Source organism: Thermobia domestica, chromosome 1 (assembly GCF_964235325.1).
Source record: "Thermobia domestica chromosome 1, izTheDome1.hap1.1, whole genome shotgun sequence".
Lineage (NCBI taxonomy): Eukaryota > Metazoa > Arthropoda > Insecta > Zygentoma > Lepismatidae > Thermobia > Thermobia domestica.
This window is the reverse complement of record NC_137454.1, coordinates 85,619,489-85,644,326: the sequence shown is the minus strand read 5'-3', so window position 1 is coordinate 85,644,326 and position 24,838 is coordinate 85,619,489. Positions and strand designations below refer to the sequence as shown.

Genomic DNA, 24,838 nt, shown 5'->3' with positions numbered 1-24,838 from the left:
CTATAGTTACTAAAACTCTCTGTACATTCTACAATCTTACCTTTAAGTGTGCTAATCTTTCCTGGAAATCATCGTACGTCGCTCCCACTGTTTTTCTAAGCCACTGGAAAGTATCTTCTGCATTCCACTTCACAATTTTACGACTTTCTGACGTCACATTCCTGAAAAAGAGCGAAATTTCATTTATATTAGTTAGCTAAATAACATTTATTTTTCTCTCACTTATATACGTACCTCCTGTAACCCGCCGGGGTTCGATTCTCATGTTCGGGCTGTTATTTTTATATTTAAAGCGAACTTAGTGGTTAGAACGAACAAGCGCTTCACTCTGTAGGTGGTAGTGATTAGGATAAAAGTCATGCAAACCTCCAAATCGAATCACAAACCAATATAAACTCGGGCTGAGGTTGAACTCGCGCGTACCCACCGTCCTAGGCACGCCCGTTTGTATTTACAGAGTGCTCACAAGTACATGTACATAATACAAACAATTCCTGTAGTGATTCATGCAAGAGACGATAACACAAAACAAAACAAATACATAAGATAGGTTTTATTTGATTAAAAATAATTCACATGTTAAGTTACTTACGTATACCCTTATTCAATAAATTTCTGTTGATAAATCTCTTTAGTATGTTTTCAAAACCTTTTAGCCCATTTAGAATTTCAATAAAAAATAAAAAAAAATTTTAAAAAATGACGAGGAATAAATTTAAAATGAAATGATAGATTTTTCCGGCGTGTTTTAAGCTTGGTGACACACGACCATCTAGCACATGTTGATTCACTTAGTACCACTTCACTACACAACATTAACAGGGGATTTAAAGGAGGGGGAACTTAGAGTAATTCCTTGCAATCTTGCCTTTTATTCTAATGATAGTTTCCTGGCTCTATCTTGGTTATTGTGGCTCACCTCTTCCCATGATGAAATTTGTGACAAAATCACTTAATATTAAATAAATTGATGGCGCAGCAGATGGAATTGTTCTTGCAAATAACTCATACTGTCTTACCATAATTATCGACGAGCTTGATTGCGAAGATTAAATTTTCTTCTAGATGAAATACGTACATTCCTAGTTTTTACGGCGTGCATTTAAGTAACTTTGAGTAATCTGCATTGTTTTAACATATGTTCAATAACTTCATTAAGATTTCACGTTGAAACAACTGCATTAACAGGGTGGCCACTCATTTGGAAGTTCAAAATTCCCTGACTTTTCCAGAAATTTTCCCGGTTTTCCAGAAAATTTCTAGAGAGATCTAAAATTGGTATATCATTGTTTTTCTAAACTTAAACGGAAGCTACAAGTGAAATGCAATGTGGACTAGAGGATCATTATTTAAAAAAGAATCACAAAAACCGCTAGCGAAGATAAATAGTCTAATTTTAATCACTTACTTGCCTAATTTTCAATTCTCCTGTGTGTTTCCACTCCACTGTAACCAACTGCTGCACAAAACGAGAAGAGGAATGTCTATCCTTATCGCTTTCCAACCTTAAGCTTAATACTAGTCACAAAAGTACACACACCTACAAATTACTGGAACGAACACTACTTTACTGAAATGTTTTAAAACCTCAAATCACAAACTTACAGTTCACTAAAACCAAACTGAAGTTAAGACCACATCCACTTAAATGTTTTAACACCTCAAACCAATAATCTCATCAATTGCAGACAGTTTCTCCTTGACATCATTCAACAACTTCATTTTCTTCACCTCGAGTTCAATAACTTTATCCTTAATGGCATTTCTCTTCTGTTTCTTCTCTTTCTCTTCTTGATTCCTCAGAGACTCAACATATACTCCATGAGCATTGCGGGCAGCATAGACAACCCTCTTTGTAATTGGAAACTTATCAATACCACCCACAGCTGAAATTTTATCATATACCTGCCTGAGTGCAATTAGACTCAACTCGCTTTGATTTTCAATTAAACATTCTTTGTTGATTGAAAATCCCCTCTCCACACTAGCATTTCCATGAGATAAAATGAGGAGAAATTTCACAAAATCAGTCATATGTATTGAGCATGCACCTAAATGCAGCATCTCCATCCAATGGTCATCTAATCTCTTACTTTTCCTGTCATAAGTCCTCATTGCTTCCAATACAAGAGGATTTTTAGCAAAAACTTTGAAGTCACCTTGGATTTCATCAGCTAATGTTCCTGAAATCCAATTCTTGGATACTACAATTTCTAGGCAATTGGACAATCCCTTTGCAGCTACAGTGTCATCCATAACAAACACACTTGGATCCATGAAAGAAATTGCTCTTGTCAGGTTGAATTTTAGAGGTGACCTGTCTATTATTTTCAGTATGAATTTCTGACATCATGCGCGATAGTTTTGTCGAAATTCAAGAATCTGTCTATCCGATACGGTACTGGCTTTTCGTATAGCATCCTTTGATGTGTACCCAATGTTTACAAACTTGGCTGGCTTTAAGTTTTCGGTATTATTGAAATCAATCTTAACCAATGGCCTGCCTTCCAAAACACTATCTTTCAGAATACGACCTGCAACAAACAATACTTTGGCCTGGAGCGAGTTGTAAAGTAAAGGAGCTAATGGAGCTTCTCCCTGAAATTCACGCAGGAAAGGTTCAACAGTTTTTGCTAATGTTGTGAAAAAGCCAAGTTTTGCACCAAGCAGGTTATCATTTGTGAAATGTCTTACAATATCAAAGTTTTTGCACTGTGGTACTTTCTTCTCATCAACAGCCCACTGTACGTATTTCTTTACGTTCGGTCGGGAAGCAACGTCTGAATTTTCTGTCCATCTAATGCTGCAAATTTTTTTCGGAAACACAGAAGACCCTGTGCATTTTATGTATTATGCACGACGAGCTGGAACGTCTTTGAATAAATTATAAGACGCCCTTAGGAATTCTTTTAATTGCCAACCTGTTGCTTGCATTGCAGCTTTAAAAGCACAATTCATAGTATGCAGCCAACAACTTTCAATATCAAGAAGAATTGGATCTGAAGGTGAACTTGCAAGATCTTTCTGCAGGTCACTTAAAAATTTGAAGTTAACATGTGGGCCATCTATCGAAACTTGAACCATTTTCTTGAGGTCCAAACCTAAGATACCATTCTTGAAACTAACTTGAATGTCTGCTGACGTTGAATGTCCGAGGAACACTGAATTTAAATATCTTGCTGACATTTGGTTTCTTTCATTGTCCCAAAACCGAATCGTAAAGTCTATTTGCTGCTTTTGCGAGACTTTGTTAAGGCTTTCATCAAACCCAATAACATAATGCTTGCAAGCTTCTATTTCTTTGAGAAGATCACCTTTAAAAAGTCGTCCAAGACCATGAACGATAGTATAAGCTAATCTGGTACGTTGTAATTGCATCTTACTACAAATTTCGCTATCAGGGAACATGAGCTTGAAATTTGTTGCCAGTCGGAAAGCAGATCGGAATGACAAGTGTTCCATTACTGCCTGCAAACACCACAGAACTTCAGCTTTAGTTACTGACTCAGACACTAGAAACGACTCCCATAACATTAGCATGTTTATTTTTAATAGATTCTTCGGAAGCCACCAGCATCTCTTTACTTACAACCAGTTCTTCAGCGGGACAAGAAGGACCTGGACTCTGACCACTACATTCCACTGCATTCTTTTGCTGACAAAAAGTTGTTATCGGCCGAGTTACTAGAGAGTTCTTCACAGCTGCAGTGTGTTTTTTTACCTTCCATGTGGCTAATAATAGCCCGTTTCCCCAGAGAGTATGGAGAGGAGAATTATGGAGCTACCTGTATTAAGAAGTAGCGGACTTTGGTCTAGAAAGCCGGCATTAAGAACTTTAGGTAGGCCCGGGTCCCAAAGGTTTTGTCGTGCCAGCAATGGCGTGCGGTGGTTATGCAACCGGGGAACAGTTCGACATAGATAGGAAATATTGTGTAACAAAGCAACGGAACTGAAGTAAATGAGCTCTAATAAAATGTGCTTTTAAGAAATCAGAAAATTTTGTTTGTAGCTTTTTTTTTTTTTTTTAAAGAACAGTAGTACATGCAGCAGCGGAATTGGGTGTAAAAACTAGGAGGAGGGGAATATGCCATTACCTCAAATTGGTGGTCAAAAGATCAAATATCTGTAAAAAGCATAGCCAATTAATCGTGTGTCGCAGAAAGTACTGCCGCCACTGAGTACAAATGCATGTGGAATCCACACAGTTTTTGATTCCACATAGAAATACACGCATTAACCAAAATTCCACACATTTTGTGAAATCCGAAACAAATTCGGAACTCTTCCGGCAGAACTCAACTACCGTTCAGCCTTTATATTAATCACGTGACTACCAAAACGGGATGCAGGGGCGCAGCCCCGAGCGAATTCTGAAAATCGAGCAGCCATCGAACAAAACAAATGTGTTAATTACAAAATGATCCCGATTTCGCTCCAGCTCAATTCATGGGCAGCACTAAATGACAAAAGAACATGAAGAAAGTATGCACAGCCCAAACCAGCAGAGCTAGATAAACGAAACCTGGAACAAATGAGAGATCTGGGGGCGAAGCCCCCAGCGACCAAAGCTATTTTGTATATAAATAAACCGCCTAAATGGCTAGGAATACAGCAGAACGTAAATTTTCCCCCGAGTAAAAATTCCCGGTTTTATCAAAATTCCCTGACTTTTCCAGAATTAAAAATTTCCCTGACTTTTCCCGGTTTTCCAGGTGAGTGGCCACCCTGATTAACCATTGTTCACATTTACATAATTAATTCTACAACATTTCGAGCGATGATTCCTTAAATTAGAGATTTTCTTAACACGCAATGCACCTCTTGGTTCATCCACATAACCATGGCGTCGGAATGCTCATCTTCGCGCGTAGAGCACAAAGCGTCTGTCTTCCTACACCTAGCACTGACTACGCTTATTATTGAAAAACACTCTTTGATAGGTAATATGCACATTGACGAGTTTTATTCTTATTCGCCATTAAAATAACATAACCAAAGTACTAAAAATAGTAGGAATAAACATCGATTACGCTGGAATTGACTGGACTATTTTTTAAAGGATTATAGCCACTTCACAGCTCATTCTCTTCTGAGCAAATAATGCAAGTCACCACTGAAAAGCGTTGCCAACACGTTGAAACAGACAGGACCATTATATAAGGTTTGCGTCAACGTATACTGCATGGAGCCTTATTCCACTTCAGATGAGACTGACTGGGCATTTAAAATGGAATGGGAGTGAGGGAGGGGACACGCTCATACTACCTATCTATCTATCTATACTCCATATATATCTATCATTCACTTCTTGGGTGCGACGGAAACCATATTTCCGACTATATAGTACGCTCTTTATCCGTTGGCAATTTGGAAACAGAATACCTTATAATCTTTTAGTGAAGTGCCTCTATTTTTTACTGATAAACGATAAGGGTGAACCACTAAAAGAAAAGGAAATGCTTTCAATTTTCAAATTGCAGACTAAGGGAGGTTAAGAAAACTTACCGAATGTAACAGAAAATTATCTTCCTATGCAGAGGACAGAGAGTGAAAGATCATCGTAAGACTTACTTTTCTACTATTAAAATGCAAACATCGTGCAGCCCTAAGAAGTCTGCAGACTTACTAAATGTAAAAGACAAATATATAAACCAAAGTTCAAAAACTGAGTATAACTTGATCAATTGCTTTTTACCATGAAACTCTTTTCATTTTAGTGGCATGAAAATACAGGTCACGAAATATAAGATAAAGGTATGCCAGAAAACTTTCTCTACAAAATTATTACAAAGAGTTAATTCATAATACCAAAAATCCTGTCGCTTTAAAACCCGAAGCATTGTTGCATCAAATTTAAATAATTATAGGCAACAATTCATAACTGAAAATGAATTAACTCATACTTAGTATATTAAATTCTTTTGTCAATCAAACCAGATGTTAGCAGCTTCATCGATATAACATATGACAAACGTTCTAACTTTTTATGCAAACTTCACTACTTACGCTCTGCGGTATGCGAGAGCAATCATCTTAATACTACCCTACTATCTGCGTCTAGATCATCCTAATGGTGTTTTTCCGATTCAGTTTCCAGTTAAAATTCTTGAAGCATTCCTACTTTCTTTCACTGTGGCTACATGACCTGCCCATCTAAACCTCCTAGACTTAATGACCCTATCAATGTTGGATAAAGGATATAAATGAAGTCCTAGCTATGAAGTTTGTGCATTCACCTTTTCCGTTTCTGTTGGGTCCGAATATTCGTCTTAGGATTTTATTTTCAAATAATTTCAGTCTGCGTTCTTCCCTCAAAGTAAGCGACCATGTTTTGCATCCATACAGTACGACATAATTATCGTTTTATATATTTTAAACCTGAAATTCATCGACAGAATGCGCTAAGACAAAAGAGTTTGATTGAATTCCCTGCTTTCGGAGATATTTAATTTCTTCGAGGATAGATTTTGACCTGTTAATATAAATATTAGATATTTGGAAAGGTTCACTTTGTCGAAAGTATTTTAAAGTATTCATAATTTGCAGTATTACGGTCACGGCAAATTTCCATGTATTTAGTTTTCTCTTTATTTATTTCTAAACTTACGACCCTCAGGTATTTCCCTACTCAGACTCTACTTCGGATTTCTTGAAGTATCTTCATTAATATAACTCACTGTCTTTGGAATACCAAATTCCTTACGAATATCGTACAATGTTTCCCAACTAACAGAATCGTAGACCATTTTTGAAATCAATAAATAATTTATGTATCGGAGTGTTGTAGTCCCATTTCATTTCAAATATATGGTGAATTGTATATATCTGATTTATAGTTTATCGATTTCGACTGAATTGGCGCTCTTAATTTCCAATAGTTTCATCTGCGTATGGAGCAAATCTTGCTAACAAAATGCTAACAGAATGTTCCAGATGAGAACTCAGTTTCTCTCATTCCACACTTTTTTTTTTTTTCCTACAGCTAAAATTACTTCAGCGAGAATTTCGTCTACGCTAAGAGATTTGTGTTTCTTTTAATTTCTTTATAGCAATTATTAGAAAATATAGTTACACGAAGATACGTTTGAATTGTTATTGTTAAATAATGGACACCGATGAGATTATTTGGAAAGGATTCCGCTACGTAGAGGTTACACAAATTTAAATTACTCATAGCTCATGCGGAAATTGTATTGACTACATTAATTATTAATATAAATGTAGTCTTATATCGAAATACTGCACCTAATGTTTCTATTATTTGGATGATTTTCGAAACATGGTACGGAAAATACTCCTCATTTAAATTTTACCCTAAAACTTACGACGTTAGTTACTTCGTCTTTGAAGTCGTAAGCAAAGAAGCTCCAAGTGAAAGAGAAGTGAATTTGTCAGGAAAAAGTAGAATTCCCGATAGAATTTTCAGCCATACGACTGGTTCTACACGTTCTTATTTACTTAAGTTTCTCCAAGATTTCCACAAAAGCAATTTATTATGAACAGAGAAAAGAATAATTCCAAGTTTAACTTGCAATTGCCCTTGTGATGGTTCACCAGATCATAGACATATGAGAAGACATTTTGTGGAGAAGAGATTTTTTGTGCTAAATACGAATGAACTGAGAATAATTCCTTTCCGCTATGAAAAGATTACTAAGCTTTTGCAAAAGAAAGAAAAAAAAAGAAAGAAAGAAAGAACGAAAAAGCTGTCCGTATCGGATTGTTTCTGAATAAGGAATAACTCTGTTCCATAATAATACATATATTTTTGCCGAAATACATGCAAAATATGAGAAAACTTAAGTTGAGTTGTGAACTATGGCAAATGTTCAATATGCTTTCCTCTGGGAGCCTTACGGATATCTAGCCAGTACACCATTTCCTACATTACACGACCTAGCATATCACGTGTAACACAGTGTGGATGGCACTGCGCGCTTTTAGATCTCAATTGTTAGCGGTAATAGGATGATAGTAAATTGTATCTTTAACATAGCCCCCAGAGGAAAAAATCTCAGGGAGAAAGGTTTGGGGACGTGACAGCTATGACGGAAGTTTGTCATCATCATCACTTCCGTGCACAATCCAACGATGTGGTAGTTTTCTGTTCAAGAATGACCTCAACTCGCTTTGGGTTTCATGGATAAGACGTTAACGTACAATATGCCATAACGTTGTGGGTGCAATTTCATGTTCCTTGGATCCAGCAAGAATCGATTTCTTCGAGTTCTGTAAGTAGACTGCACAAACTCACTTCACAACATCTTCAGACATTGAAAGTGTACCACTGCTTTTGTCCTTGCAAATGCAGCCCCTTTCCTTAAACTGTGCATACCATAAGTGTACATAAATGCTCCACAACTGTAACAGACCTTTTGTGATATTTCAGGAGACAAAAGGCCTTTTCAACAGGGTTGGCAAAAACCATGGTTTTTGAAAAAAAAAAAAATAAATAAAAAAATTTTTTTTTTGGGGGGGGGGTGTTTAAACCAGTTTTTTTTTTTTTTTTGTTTTGTTTTGTTTTGTTTAAATAATTTGCTCTATGTATTCATATCATATATGGACAGAAATAAGTTTGTTTCGCCTTGGTGTTATTATGCACCAACCGGGTTATGCTGGAAGGGGTCACATAAGCTTAAAGCGGAATCCAAACTGATTCTCGACTTACATCCGAGAGAAATTGTCCTTCATTTGAATTCGGAACCAGGACTAATTGGCCACAAATGCGATACGTCTGCCAACTCACTTACGAAAGACTCCTGATAAACATACGTTACACTGATCTTTACGTAGGCCTACTTGTTAATATAATTGTCAAGAGACATTTCAGAAGGACAAAAAGATAAACAGTTGTACAAGTGAAACCATTATACAGAATTAAATATGGACAATTTCAAAGTACTACAGAGTACAGAAGAACTAATTTAATCCAAGTTAGTTAACAACGACTTTTATTAGTCCAAGTTAATTTGCATATCAGTAAGAAAAGTGAATAAAGATAGGAATTATTTGAGTTCACTTTGGCTCTAACCCATTTATACATAAATAGATACCGAAGATACTTCTCATTTCACTAAATGCCTCTTGTGGGGTTTGTATGACCCCCCCCCCACACACACACACACATACACACAAAAGTACGGCTTTTCGATGTATTTTATCAACAGTAAACATTATTGAAACGAAACAATATTTAGGATTTTTCTTTGATTGCAGTTACTATAAGGAACTATAAAAAAAAAAATCACAAATCAAACATTCATAAACTTATAAAAAAACAAAAGCTGCTTTTGAAGTATAATCTTTTTGAGTAATGAATGGGGGATTTAGGTCTGAATATAATACGAATAATATACGGGAGTGAAACGTGATAACCCACAAAAGTGTGTTCATCAAGATTTCACAAACACTTACACTTTTAAGAACGTTTTTCGTTTTTTGGTTTAAACATTTTTTTTTAAACCAGCCAACCCTGCTTTTCACTAACGTCAGTCATACTGCACAATTGTAAAACTGCAGCCTAGAGGCAGAATCTGGAAACAGAGGTACGAAACAAATAAGAAAGAACCTGTCCAGTTATGCTTCATTTACATGCATTTCCTTCAACTGTATCAATCATTCAGATCTAATACAACAATGACGAAACCCAGACAATCATTTTGAACCCAGGCTATATATTTGTGCGTAGTATGAGCTGATTACATGAAAGAGTAACGGCATAATACGAATAGCATGCATATACATAATTATATTTCGAATACATACCTTGACTCAATCATCTTTTTTGCAGCTTCCGCATACCTAGATAACTGTTTACGCGCATCACCAGTAAACTTTGGTCTTACTAGTTTGATTGGTATGTCATTCATTATTTCTCTGTACATTGACATGGATATTTCAGGGAAACAACAGCTAGGTAATAATGGATCACTTCCAGTATCTATTAATTTCCTTTCCATCAACCATCGATTGAATGAATCTTTCGGTGCGTCGATGCCTAGGAAGAATAGATCAAATAATATGTTTCATGTTCATACATGCAGTAAACGACTTAGCAATCTCACGAATAAAAGTTAGAATACAGTCACTATATACCATATTATCACTCAAAATGAGATTAAGATTTTTGGCAGTTCTAAATTATCTGATGTTTATTCCAGATATTCTACAAGTATCAAATACTCTGTAGGATGACAGTCTTCACAATACCTAAGAATATTTGATACGCAAGCGTGTCAGGACCACTTCATCTCGGCGAACAGTATGCGACATCGTCTACCAATTGTCTACCACGAGATGAAGAGAAGCTGTTTTTTTTTTTTAATCGGTTTAGCGTACTAAGAACATATACCATTTTCTCTCTTAACCCTTATTCAAACCGGAAGTGGCAGGCATTAATCACTTTCGGTTTTAACGTTGATGACTATAGCATAAAAACCGTAATGGATAGCTAAAACCAGTTTCCTATAATCAAGTAACCGTCTCAAGAATATATTCCATTTGCACCCTAATCTCTCTACGAAAACCATAAAATGTCAGAAATCGACCACTTCCTGTTTCAGTGTTGATCGTTACAGTGTAAAGACGGGAACAGATACCGAGGACCTGCTTTCTGTAATCAATCAAACGTCCCGGTATATATTCCATTTTCCTCCTCTAATCTATATTAAAGCCAGAAGCGGCAAAAAATCAACGACTTCCAGTTTTAACGGTGACTGCAGGGGAGCGACAACGGGTTTACTACAATCGACTAAGCGTTCCATAATTCATATAATCTCCATCCTTAGGTATCTACTAAAACTGGAAGTAGTAGATATCCACTGCCATTTCAGGTTTCAATACTGTTCTACGAACACAAAAATGGCAAGAAATAGTGAGAAGGTCTTTTATGGAATCAATTTAGCGTTCAGGAAGTGCTTAACCCACTATTCATACTGGAGGTGGCAGATATTAACTACATCCAGTTTCAACGTTGATCGCTACAAAGCAGAAATGACAATCTATATCTAAAAGCAGTTTTCTGCAATTAAGCGTTCCAAGAATATATTCCAACTCCACTCTAATCTCCCTATTGAAACCAGCAAATAATCCATTTTCAGTTTTAACAATGACCACTGTAGAGTACAAACGGTAATAGAAAGAAGAGGTTCTCTGCAATCACTTAGACGTTCCAGACATATATATATATATATTCCATCTCCACTCTTAATATCTCTACTAAAACTGGAAGTGGTTGATATCTACTACCGCTTCCGGATTTCAATTATTAACTGAGAAAATATATCATTCGAACCAAACTCATTCACGTGGTGCATGTGATACTGCTATTTATTTATATGTACCTTCTCTGCTGTGACAAAGTTCCTGGTAACACTGCCGAAGTTTTAAAGCAAGACTGCAACGATAGGCCTCTATTTCTGGATGAGGATGTGGAAACGTAGTTGGTGGTCGTTCATAAATTATTACATTTGTCTGAACTTCCAAATCCCAAGGTCCACTAGAAAGAAAAGAGAAATTTCAATGAAGATTGTTAAGAAATGACCAGAGAATCGAACTACATGATATTTTCTGTATCTTCGAAATCTCATTTCAGAATCGATTAATAATGACTTAACGCTTAAAAACAAATAGCAGTAACTACCAACTTTGATAATTTGTTGCTGTTTCCTACGTTTCGAGGTTATGTTGCTGTAAAATTTGCAAAGACTAAGTATTCATAAAATTACAATATTGGTTTTACAGCAAGTTGCACCGGCAACACACACACATAAACAAAAAATACACGTAACTGTAACACCTAAAATTCAGGTTTTCCTCTCCACAGAATGGCACCATCATATCAATAAAGCATTGGCAGCCACTCACAACACGCATGAAATTAATGGTACGAATCCCTATCGAAATGTTTACAGAAGTAGAATATGTGTGGATCAAGTGGCTGAAGTACACAGGACTGTTTTCAGGGACTGTGTGAAGCATGTGACGAGGAGCTGCTGCATCGGAGGTGGCGCGATAGGTGAGTGTTTCCAGAAGGTAGAGGTGCCGTTTACGGCAACTCTTGTTCAGAATATCACACTGACACCGCATAATACAGCTCCTTCTTTGCTGAAGATAGATTGTCAATGGACCCTGCCCGTTAAGCGCAGAAGTAGATATACACCACAAAACCGTGCTCCACATCTTGCCCATCTTTTGTTAAGGTCCGCAAAATTGTAGCGTGGTCATTACCCTATCATATTACCAAGGTGCAAAAATGGCAACGCTACGCAATTGCACAGGATTTCCTGCACCGCTACAAGAGAGATGGTAACTTCATTGGACGGATTACTATGTTCATGGATTCGAATTCTACCGGACGCAAAAATTCAATTGAGTCACAAGGGCCGATCTCCATCCTAAATGGTGATTTGACACATACCATTGGGTCGGGGATGAGATATGGGAATATCTCGAAGTGCTCGCGATACCTCTACGTGATGGGCGGTGGCTCTTGAACGATACAATTATGCAGGGCTGGGAATTAGCAAGCTACCCCCTCCCCTGATTCACCTGATGCTTCCGGAAGTCCGGTTGGACTCTTGCTGAGCTGTAATCAAATCGAGAAATTCGATAGTTGATATTCGTACTGGCAGGACGTGAACCTGCCTTATAACGTTCAAGCGTTATGTCTGCAGAGCATAGTAGGCCCTGACTTGGTAGCAGGGCTACCAGTAGGTGTAACTGGTAGGCATTCAGGACTTCGGTCTGGTCGCGCAGTAGAAGTATTCCACTTCCCTAGTGAGATAGGGGTTACATGCTCAACTGGAACATGGTCGAGAGACAAACCTTGAAAGTGCACAGAGAACACAGAGATTTACAGTCAACTTGAGAAAATATGGTATGTATAGCCCATAAAGTAGGTCGACAACTATCTCCGAATATCATTAAATATTCATAACATAGTCTGGAATGTGTCACATAGTTTTCGCCTACACTGGTACAATAAAGGTGGCACACATGCAGAATTAGGCCTATAGATCACAGAGAAAAACATACCGACACATTCTGTTCGTTCCACAAAGAGTACAGGATGCATTTGTATCAGCTAGTCCCATCATGTTTAGGCAAATGTAAGATACTTCTTCCTTTTGCTACACTAGCATCTCTTATATAGATTAGTTTACTTTATAGCATGTTGAAAATATTACATCAAATTTTCAATGATTTGAAAAATCTAAAAATATGTAGAGGCAAACAAAATCAACTCTTAGAGAAAGCCAACAGAAGGTCACATTTTGGTAATATACTCCATCACTGTACAACTGCCCAGTTATTAACTATATTAAAAGGTTTCAGAACAAATTACCATCTACTTTGAATAACAATTCTACGAATCATGAAGTTACTTATTATCAAATCTAGTATCAAACACATTCTTATATTTAACACATTTTTTCTATTTATTATGATAGGCAACTTACGCCAAAACGAATTTCTTCGTTACTGGACTTCCAGAAGCTTCTTCTGAAGCCCGTCTTTTCATTGGTAAGGGTCCAGTAACATGTAAAGGTGTTGGTGGACCATTTGGCGAAGTAACTGATGGAGGGCACTGAATTCCTAGTGGATCAGTAATTGGATCATACTGAAAAAATACAAATGTTAAGACAGCATGAACCTGTGACCAGACATTGTGTTATTTTTGTTTATTACCCGAAAAAAAAAAAAAAAAAAAAAGAGAGAGAGAGAGAGAGAGAGAGAGAGAGAGAGAGAGAAAAGAATCAGAAATAAAAGACACAAGCAAACTAAATTTCTTAATACATAAGAAATTCTCTGTTCTTCCCTGAAAGAACTGTATAAATATACAGACACAGGAAACCTAGTGAGAACTCATGTAACTAGGATCTTACATTCAGCTGTAGGTCCATGTCTCATACAGTCTCGGTGCTGAAGGAGAAGCTAAAACTTCAAATAAAAAGTCCGATTATTTATAAAATAATTCGAAATCGAACGCAATATCAAATCCATTTATTCTCGAATTATTCACAATAATTTTAATTACATATATTGTAATCTTCGTCAGATGGTGAGATAATTGTTGTAAATGTATTAAGTCAAAAACAATATAAATAAGTTTTTGTGTACCAATATTCCTTAACTATCATCGATATTTCACGCACAATACATAAATACCTTTCGTCAGGATAAAATCTATGCTAAATTCAGAAATTTAGACTATTCACATTCTAGATTATAACACTTCAGTAGCACTAATCAACAACTCAGTCAAAGTAATCCAGTATTTCACCAAATGTTGAAAACACTAAGTGTGTTTTATATCGATTTTCTTACATATACTAACAGAATACCCGTCGTTCGCACGGGTAGAATACGTTTCATTTTGGGCAATGGAGGCTGAGTTTGGATTTAAACAGTAACGGTAATGTTACTGTTCGTCTCAATGACTCCGGACACTATATAATCAACACTAATATCGGTCATTTTCGATCAATTTTATGTATCTTCCGCTCCCCTCCCCCAAGCTGCGGGGCTGAATTTGGATTTTAACAGCATCAGAAGTGTCATTGTTCATCTCAGCGACCTTGAAAACTATGGATTTGACACTAATATCGGTTATTTTCGATCAATGTTGAAAATTTGATCGAGATCGGTCGGGTGGTTCAAGAGTCGTTAAGTAACAAACATAGTAATTTTTATTTTTATATGGACTGATTTTTTATATATCTCCACCCTTTCCCTCTCCTATGTTGCACAGTCAAAGTGAAATGATACATACCATCCCAGGCCCGAACTTCATCTAGTTGAAAATTTGATTCAGATCGGTCGGGTGGTTCAAGAGTTATCAAGTTTTATGTATTTTTATACGTATCTCCCTCCCTCCCCCTCAGCTAAGTTCTACCGTCAAAGTGAAATGAAAAAAAAAAAAAAAATCCAAGGCCTGAATCTCATTTATGTTGAAAATTTGATCCGAGATCGTTTGGGTGGTTCAAGAGTCGTTAAGTAACAAACATAGTAATTTTTATTTTTATAAAGACTGATTTTTTATAAACCTCCACCCTTCACTCGCCTATGTTGCACCGTCAAGTGAAATGATACATACCACCTCAGGCCCGAATTTCATCTAGTTGAAAATTTGGTCGAGATCGGTCAGGTGGATCAAGAGTTATTAAATTTATTTATTTTTATATATCTCCCTCCTCCCTTAAATTCTACCGTCAAAGTGAAAAGATAAAAGCCATCCTAGGCCCGAACAATTTATCTATTTCTTCCACACTAGTGTCGTATGTCTATGCTTAACTTCGTGGTACAGACGAAGTAATCAAGAATATGGATTGATTTTTATTTGAAGTTTATCCTTTTTATACGTATATTATTGTACAGTTTTCATCTCATTAAATGACGATGATCACAGTATCAATAATGAAAATTTCCGTACATTTCAAAAACAGGAACACGAAAGTATGACTAAAAACTTTCAAAATATATATGAATGAATCCATGAATATCATAAACTGTATCTATCCTGATTCGGCAAAAAATTACAACATTCTTTATGACAGAACTTAAAGCATATCGGCCACATATTCAGTACGTTTTTCTTTATTTTTCATCCAAATGTGCCTTGAATTTTTTTTTGATAACGGTATATATTTGAATAAGATTACTAGGAAATACGATTTGAGGTTAGTTACAAATTCCCTCGAACACAGAAAAATCTTCAAGAGTTATTTTGTGGATGGAGTCTGTTCTGGAGTGAAGAAGGCCACACGTGAGTGTCACGATACATACGTAGATGTGTCAAAAAGGAAAGCTGAAAACAAAACGAAGGAACATATTAGGGATGCAAAAGGGTGATTTCAGGTCTACCGAAATATTTCAAAATAAAATTAAAGTAATGGTTGAAATTCCGCATACAAACATCTCACGCTGAAACAAAAGCATTTGAGTAAGTTTATACTAGAACAAAAAATCCTTTATTAAATCTAGATAAAGGTAACGTTATCTAAATTTAAAGAGGGATTCAGCTTTAGACAAAAATTCAAAGTTTACTAGAAATAAGATAGCTCCATATTCATGCTGAAGTAGTGATCCGTTTGATTAATTTATAGTAGACCTAATAACATCAAGAATGTAGTACAGCACACTGGAATAGTCTAAGCAAATTCATTTAACTTTGATACCAGGCAGGAGCCCTACATTTAAATTAAGTACCCTATAGTATCTATGAGCAATTACATCATACATGTTTATCCACGACATGAAACAAATAGAAATACGTTTCTCGTGGAAGATAAGAAAGGTAAATCAGAAACAAACTAACTGAAATCTCTAATCTGATACAATCAATACACAATTTGTAAAATAAATAAATTCTTACGAGAGGCTTAATAGGAGGCATCTCCCACAAAGATTCTCCTGTTAACTTGTTCCAAAAGTATGGCCTGTTTTCTCTCTTGCTCCAGAACTTCCGCCAGCCTTGATGTAGTAGTTCTGGAGGTAAATCATGTTCCATGGATGGCACTGGAGGAACGCTCTATACACAAAGAAAAGGAATTGTTAATTAATCGCTTATACATTTACAGGATATATGGTTAGTAGAGACCGGATTTTACGCCTATATTATTTTGCCTATTTCCCCACTCCTGAGTAAATAATTGCTTTAGTGCCTAGTGTTGCCTATTCTATGCATTTTCTTCAAACTACGACTTTCTTGGGGAAAATATATAATTTGGTATTTCAAGAAAGGATTCTGACTCTTTCGAGAAATACAAGTGATGTTTGTAGTGATAAGATGTCGTAAAACTTTGGATTGTTATGTGTACTGATAAAGTGCTATAACACTTTGGACTGCTGTTACTGATAAGTGTATAAAACTTGGTCTGTTATGTATAGTGATCAAGTGCTGTACAGATTGTATTTACCAAGAATACATGGAATGCATGTCAAGCTTAGTTTTTATATATACAGTAGAAGATATTAACAAACAGGCATGTTTATATAGTCTTTGAACATTATCTATAACATGAATTTATTTTTTAATCTATTGAGTATTTATCTTCATTACTTCGAGTTATATTCTAGTGCGTATTTTACTGCTTATTTTTAAAATTTTAAGTGCCTATTTTCCAGGTTTTTAAAGCCTGAACATCCGGTCTCTAATGTTCAGTATTATCACAATATTGCAAATCTTGACCAACAAAGACTTACCAGAAAAATAATAATAAATAAATAAATAATACGACAATATATTGAAGTTTAATTTCCCAAATACAGTGAAACACAAAGGTGGTGAGTGTTACGGTAAAGAATGTTTCAGCCTATACGTAGTACTAATTGTAAAGTACGAAAGTTTTGAACAACTTTCGTATTTTACATACAAGACTGATCACTCCTGGTTACTCATATAGACATCGAACACAAACTTACGATGGTTTATTTATTTATTTATACATATTTCTGGGCATTATTGGCATCTATAGTCTTAAGCCCGTCATATGTGAGGGATGACGTCCTTCGGCGAGCACACTATCCCGGGAAGGCGGGAAGGAAGGAAGGTACCGGCCTGGGACCTGGATCGGGCCTGCGACCATGTTAGGTACACTTCTCTTCACAAAAATCTAGACTGCCTTCAAAGACTAAGTCCGACAAAATGACTCTATATCCTTACGGATTCCCTTTAGGTCTGGATCACTTTTCCTGCATCCTTGCCACAGTCAGGGATGAAAACTGAACGATAATATTCTAGTATGCATATGAAACTTTCGTTGTATATAAATAAAATAGCTACCATACAGGAAATTATGGTAATTTTAAGTCGCTAATTTGACACATTGTAGAATAACTAACAATCTGCTTTGCACGACTTGTTATTGTTTTAGTGCCTATTCGAGTGTTCTCAAAACATACCTTTGTCCGGTTACCTCCCTTGGAGCCAAAACTAGGGAGAAATTTATGAAAAAATATTGATAACAGGATAAAATCAAGAATATTTTTACAAAATTTTGCTGTTTACTCATATAACACGAGATACATCCAACTTCTTTTTCCTAGGAGGTTGAGAGGAAATTGTTGTTTGTTTTTAAAAGGGTTGGAGATTTTAAGAATCAAAGTAAAATCACATTTACTTGCAATGTCAGTATTACAACCTTCATGTCACAATAAAATTACCTTGTTAGAATATACTACAGCAAAAAAATAAAAATAAAATAAAAATAAAAAATAAAATAAAATAAAAAATAAATAAATAAAATAAAATTTAAAAAATCAAAATTTGAATAAATTTTATAGAGCATAAAGTGAGTTACTTTTTTCATTTCTTCTTTTTTTTTAAGCTGGCTCTTAAAACTTTATTTTTCTTCAGAAAAAAGAAAGATTTTCGTAATTTATTTTCTTTAAAGCCCTTCAGCAAGTAACTATGTACTTCGTATTCAAAATAACATATGAACAAGATGAGAAGAACCTTTAAAATTATGGACCTTTAAATAATTAATTTGTTACTTCTATCTCTGGACTTTGTGGTGGATAAACATCGTGAGTGTGGGTATTCTTGGAGTTTTCTCGTTTCCCCCCATGTTCTCCATTCCAGCATTATCGTTCATCTCATTATTACAGTATCCTTTAGCCTCGGTGCATAATCGTGGGATATTCAAATCCCTCCTCAATTTTTAAATTAGACCCCCCCCCCAAAAAAAAACAATAAAACTATTCTAAGATAAATTTTGTAACAACTCTACGTTTTGCCAGAGAGAGAAATATGATTTTTTTAAAAAGCACGAAAATGCTGATGTTTCATTATGTGAAAATAACCCTTAAATATTTTAAATTAGTACTCGACAAATAAAAGAAAGGTAAGATTCTTCTAAAAGCATTCCTTCTTAGAATTTCCGTAGTTTACGTTTATGTACATTTACGTCCCTTTGCGCCCTGCAACGCAATTTCCATTAAAGCACTGCGAGTCGAAAGTGTGTGAGGGGAAGATCACACCGCTTGACAAGCTTTCCAGAATCCCACTATGGTGGTGGGACGCCTTCGCGCGAAGCCTTGTTTCAGAAGGCCAAAGCCGCAGAAATGCATCGGCGACGCATCTGGTGACTTCACAGGTATGGACGAGAAGGATATAACAGACACACAGTCTCCGTGGCCATACGCCGATAATACGCGACAGAACTGCGAGCAGTGTGACTGGATGCTTTGTCCATATGGATCCACACCTTCCGGGTGTCCCTACCAGACAACTGCGGGATGTGCGCTGTGTATAAGGGTTCCATGATGTTTGTTGGAAGTAGGCTGCATCAAAGTGTCCAAACTCATGAGGTCAGACTGGTAATGTGAGCGTGAGGTTGAGTGAGATTGGATCAAAGTAGAAACCTGGTTCTTCCAACAGCAGGGAGAAGTATATTGTAATTCGAAGACTATAGATTATTGTTCCCTACACAAAAGCTTCTTTTTCTCTAGCTGAAAATAACACCTGCTGTGAAACGACCACAGGTAAGCAGGGAGTATCTTTGGTCCGCTACCTTTTTTCTTCATTGACCAACTTGGGATAGAAGTTTTAGTGTCTTTGTGATCACGTATTTCTTAGAAGCAAGTAGAAAATAATCATGGAATGTCTTGATGTTTTGTCAGGCACACTAGAGTATTTGGCCTTGAAATCTGGTCAAGAATATTCATCATAAAATAACCGATTAAATTGTTTTGTATTTACCTACATTTTTAAAGATACATTACCGCCAAATCTAGTTTGAATATTTTCCTTTGTCCCTTTAACTATAGTTTTCTCTTGTGATTTCGCTTGCCATTGTTTAATACGGATTTTGTAGGTTAAGTCAGTGTTTTATTTACGAATGTTCTAGAGGGAAGGGGAATTTTGAATCTTGGGCTAGCAGTTAACTACATAAGAATTGCAGCCCTCCCCCGCCCTCGGCCGAGGAGAGCCTATCTCTCCAACTACTTGGGCGCAATTTCCCCCCGAATATACTATTTCGCCCCCAAAACAGAGTGCTTAAATTCTTAGCAAGATTCCCCTTCCTCAATGAGTTTCCACACTGGTTTGTATGTTGAATACATTGCAGGCTACATCACTTAGTAGCCCTTGTCCATTCTTTCTAAACAGGATCAGTTTATACAGTATTTTCTTTCACCTTTTATCATAATTTTATCCTTTCAAGCCACAGAGAATACATTCATTCACCTTCACAGTTGTCGTTCTTAAAAGGAAAATCATAATATAATTAAAGGAGCGATTTTGTCATTTTGAAAGAAAATATGCCCCCCTCCCCCCCAAAAAAAAGTATAACGGGTGTAACCAACGCCCCAAAACCAGCCTGTGGGCACCTCTGCCTGCTCCAAATAGAAAATAGAATTTACATATTTTCTGGGCGAGTATTTGAGAGACATTATTACATCTTGATAAGTATATAGAATTTCATATACACCGACTATTTACTTGGAAATAAAATTCATATAGTTAGCAAGTAATTGTTTTTGTATAAATATAACTACGCAGAACAGCCATAAATAAATGTTTTGTATTACTAGGGAAAATGTGCCAGTCCTCGACCACTTTAGTCGTTTTCGTATAATCCTTTAATCGTTGTTCAGAGAGCGGAACAACTTAGGAGGATGCAACTAGCTCACGTGTGTTCCTAAAGCTATATTTTATCTATATTTTATCCAAAACGGAAAACGGAAATAACATACCATTCATGTAATATTAGTCGGACAACACCGATGATTGATTTATTTTTAGTGTTTGACCAGGGCCGGATTTAATGTTTTGCCGCCCCTAGGCCCAAAAGCGTTTGGCGCTCCCCTCCCCTTGTCGATGAACAAAATTTTAACAATACAAAATAATCATATAGAAAAAAATTATTTTATAAATATCTTCGTTTTTGTACAAATTTTAATGCATTTTTACTTTGTATCCTGTAAAGAAAGATTTGAAGTAAATTTACAAAGAATGATTAATTTGAGTTTTACAATATGAGTTAGTTCGATAATACAAGAAATACGTTTCGAATTTTCGACTCTACGTAATAGTTTTAATATTGAAACTACCGAGAGTGTCTCTAAAATTACCAGAATAACTGTTTGGACTGTTGAAATTTATCTAAATAGAGATTGGTAAGGTGACAGATGTCGAGAGTCACATGCGAAAGACAACTTAAGGAAGGGAGCGAAGCGCATCAAACGGGCCGGCCTCTATGCAAATGTCTACTGCAAGCATAAGGTTAAAATTTCACTTAACTTCGACCAATGATTCAAGCCATAGATTTGCAAAATCACTTATTACTTGGAGAGCTTCATTTTTACTTATTATTATTATTATTATTGAACTTTGGCTTTTTTGGCGGGCGCCGTGGCTCAGTGGTAGAGCGTTCACCTCTGGTGCGTAGGGAACCGGGTTCGATCCCAGCCCCCGCCAAGTGGACTTTGTGGTGGACAAATATCGTGTGCGTGGGTTTTCTCGGGGTTCTCCCGTTTCCTCCCACTATTTCATCCATTATTTCATCATCACTGTCTCCTTTGGCCTAACCGGCGTAACCGTGGGACGTTAAACTCAAAGATTTCATTTAGAATGAAGGGTTACGAGAGATGACAACTATTCTTAGATGCCTAACCAGATTCCAAAACCTACTTCTCGCTAATTCTTACCTTTTTTGCAATATGTATTGAATCCACAAGTTGTAATGTACTTCTTATCATTTCCGATTTCAGTTTGAATAGAAGGTTAAGAGTAAATGTGAGAACTTTTCTTAGAAAACTAAATCGATTCTTCAAAAACCTCACTATCTTTTTTATATATAGTTTTTGATCTATGTAGATCAATACTGAGACTGAAAGTTTCCTGTAAAAAATGAAATGAAATCTTTGAGTTTTACGTCCCACGGTTATGCCGGTTAGGCTATAGATGATGATAATGAGAAATGAATGAAATGGTGGAATGAAGAAAGTGGGAGGAAACAGGAGAACCCCGAGAAAACCCACGCACACGGTGTTTGTCCACCACAAAGTTTACTTGGCGGGGGCTGGGATTGAACCCGGGACCCCAAGCACCAGAGGTGAACGCGTTTGAAGCCAAAGTCGTATAGGCGTACGAACTAATATTACAATATTGTAAATCCCACTTGGGTGTTCCTGATAAATCGACGTGTGTTTGTCATATGTGGTTGTATTGTGTAGTAATCCCGTGGAACAGAGAACGCTGAAGTATTGAAAGTCTAGGTCGTGTTATATGAATAGTTTTCGTTATGTTGAGCAAGTGGTATCGGGATACCTTGATATTGAAAACAAGAAAACATCGAAAACTATCCAAATATGAAAACTACCGAAAAATCACGACATTTCGAACTATCGATCCATACATCGAAATATCGCAAGTCCTACCCACGACCTGTGCACCAAAGGTGCGCGTGCTAGCCAATAGATTAGCGGGAAGAGCTGTGCCCAAACTCACGAAATCGGCGCTCACGAGTTCGGAACTCACGCTCACTCGACCTCAACCTCAAGAAGTGAGCGTGAGGTTGATTATGAGGTCAGACTAGTGATGTGAGCGAGATTGGGTGAGGGTGAGGTTAGAATGATGTGACCGTGAGGTCAGACTGGTGTGAGCGTGAGATCAGACTAATGATGTGAGTGTGAGGTTGAATGAGCGTGAGGTCAGACCGCTGAGGTGAATGTGAGGTCGAAATGAGTTTGTGAGCGTGCGGTTGAGTGAGGTTAGGTCAAAGTGGTCACCTCTGGGCTGCATTCACCTTGACCTTCGAATCTACACGATGCATTGGCAACTTCTCACGGGCGCAGAAACCTGCCACAACTGTGAAGCCTTTCGAAGACTTCTCGCGACATTCACGGACGAACTCGCCGCAGCCCTTCGCATCATGTGGTGAATAAAAAAATAGCCCTGGGCCTATTGGTATCATCAAGGTAGATCCAGGCTTCATCCAGAGTGACAACCCACTGCCATTTGTCACCTGAGAGGTACTGTTCATACAACTTTCTTGCGTTCGTGAACTCTCTTGAATGTGCCTTGGTGATAACTCCAAGTCCCAAATTGTCCTCTTTGTACGCATTTTTAACTTTTCTCGCCATCTGCTGATAGCGGCATTCTCCACTAGTGCTGCTGTGGGTGATAAGACAGTGAGTCACAACTAGTAGAGGTCTTTGCGAGCAGCTACAGGTCTGCAAATTTTTTAGTATAAACTTATGACCGCGGACTTCATTTATACACAAATTCAGACCTCTACGTCAATTGCTTCCTCTTCTTAAACATGTCTTTAATGTCCAAAAATGTTGCTACTGTAGGCCCTGATTTAACCTTTTTCAAGTGGGTTTAGGCAAAAATGTTAAGAGAACAAATACATGCTGAGATATTCAAAACAACGTAAACGCCTGAAATTGAGAAAACGCAAAATGGCGGCAGAAGCTGTGTCGCTATGAGATGTTTTAAAAAATAATTAGTTGTGGTTTAGAAGTACCCTGATATAGTATAAACATTCATGAAAAATTAGATTTTTTGGAGACGGTCGAGGGGCACATGCTTGATCACTTAGAATGGATTGACTCAGCTCTGAAATTTTAACTCTTTGCGGTGATTTATATTACCTGTAAGTCTACATCTCGTATAACTTCGGCGCTGAAAATGTCGGCTAAACCCCAACCAATCAACCAAAATAAGCAAAATCAAAACATACTTTGAGCTACAACAACAGACAGTCATTATTTTAAACTACTCCTTAAGAATAATAATTCAGGGTGCCTCAGTTTTATATGTAATGTGATGAGGTGATACTAGGGATGGCCAATCCCGAAATTTTCACTTTCCGGAATCCACAAAGTAAAATCGAAAAAAATTCGGAATTCGGAAAAGTGAAATTTCCGATTCCGGAAAATTTTGGTCATCCCTAGGCGATACCTATAATATCTAGACTCTGACCAGACCTTACCGAAGTATACATTTCAAGTTCTTGAAGATTCTGAACCTTTAAAAAAAAATGCATCGAGCGTGAACTATTTGTTGCTCGGGTTGGCGTTTAACTTTTCGCTTCGGTGCTGAGGCTATATGAAACGGAAAGAGGAACCTAGTGAGCAAATACCACTCAATAATTGTAATCACGTGAATAAAGTATAAAATAATAATTGCTCTTTAACGTGGAACCCGATCTACTATTCGGGCTTGTATTCACGACAAATATTCCTACCAGGAATCAAATGTGGGCATACAGGCGCAGAATATTTGCGTGCTAGCCACTGAGCAGTTAAGGTGTTCATATGGGCCTATTATTTGATGTAAAATCTAAACATGTATTCTCACAGAGAATCAAACCGATGTTTTCTATGCCATAAGCGATGAAGCTTACCGTTTAACTACTAACCACTGCAGTCACTTTCCAAGATCTGTATTCTTACTAAATAGGCTTTTTCAGTTCTGTTTTACCTTTTATAATAAATAAACAACAATAAGAGTCTTTAGTTTTAATTTATTTGTACTAAAACCTCTTAAGTCCGTAACTCGTTTCGTTCAAAAATACCAAGTTTTTGAGTTAAGCGATTTATAAGTAGACAAAGGTTGATTTGTTGATGAGAGTTTAGTGTCCCTTGCACCAGCAAGGCTATATCAAACCGTGGTCCTACAGGCTAATGTGGGATCCGAACACGTTACCCGTACTCCCACCGGAATTCGAATCCTAGCTTCCCGTGCCAAAGACACCTACGGCATCCATATAAACATAAGCGAGCTCACTAGATTTAGGTAATGTCGGTGGAAAACTTTCACTCATTTTTTATTTCAAACTTCTTGATTAATTGGTTGATTTGTATTTTCAACTTTAGCAGTGAGCAG

General features: G+C 36.8%; 1 protein-coding gene across 1 annotated transcript in view; it reads right to left on the bottom strand.

Annotated features, from left to right (window-relative positions):
• The window catches only part of Pcif1 (Phosphorylated CTD-interacting factor 1), a 92,067-nt gene that overhangs the window by 44,054 nt on the left and 23,175 nt on the right, over positions 1–24,838 (bottom strand). Inside the window, exons 3-7 of the mRNA XM_081760553.1 lie at positions 16,376–16,531; positions 13,461–13,621; positions 11,343–11,497; positions 9,766–9,997; positions 41–161 (exon numbers count right to left, since the gene is read on the bottom strand). Coding sequence (XP_081616679.1) covers positions 41–161; positions 9,766–9,997; positions 11,343–11,497; positions 13,461–13,621; positions 16,376–16,531 — 825 coding nt within the window. The remainder of the gene's footprint in view (positions 1–40; positions 162–9,765; positions 9,998–11,342; positions 11,498–13,460; positions 13,622–16,375; positions 16,532–24,838) is intronic.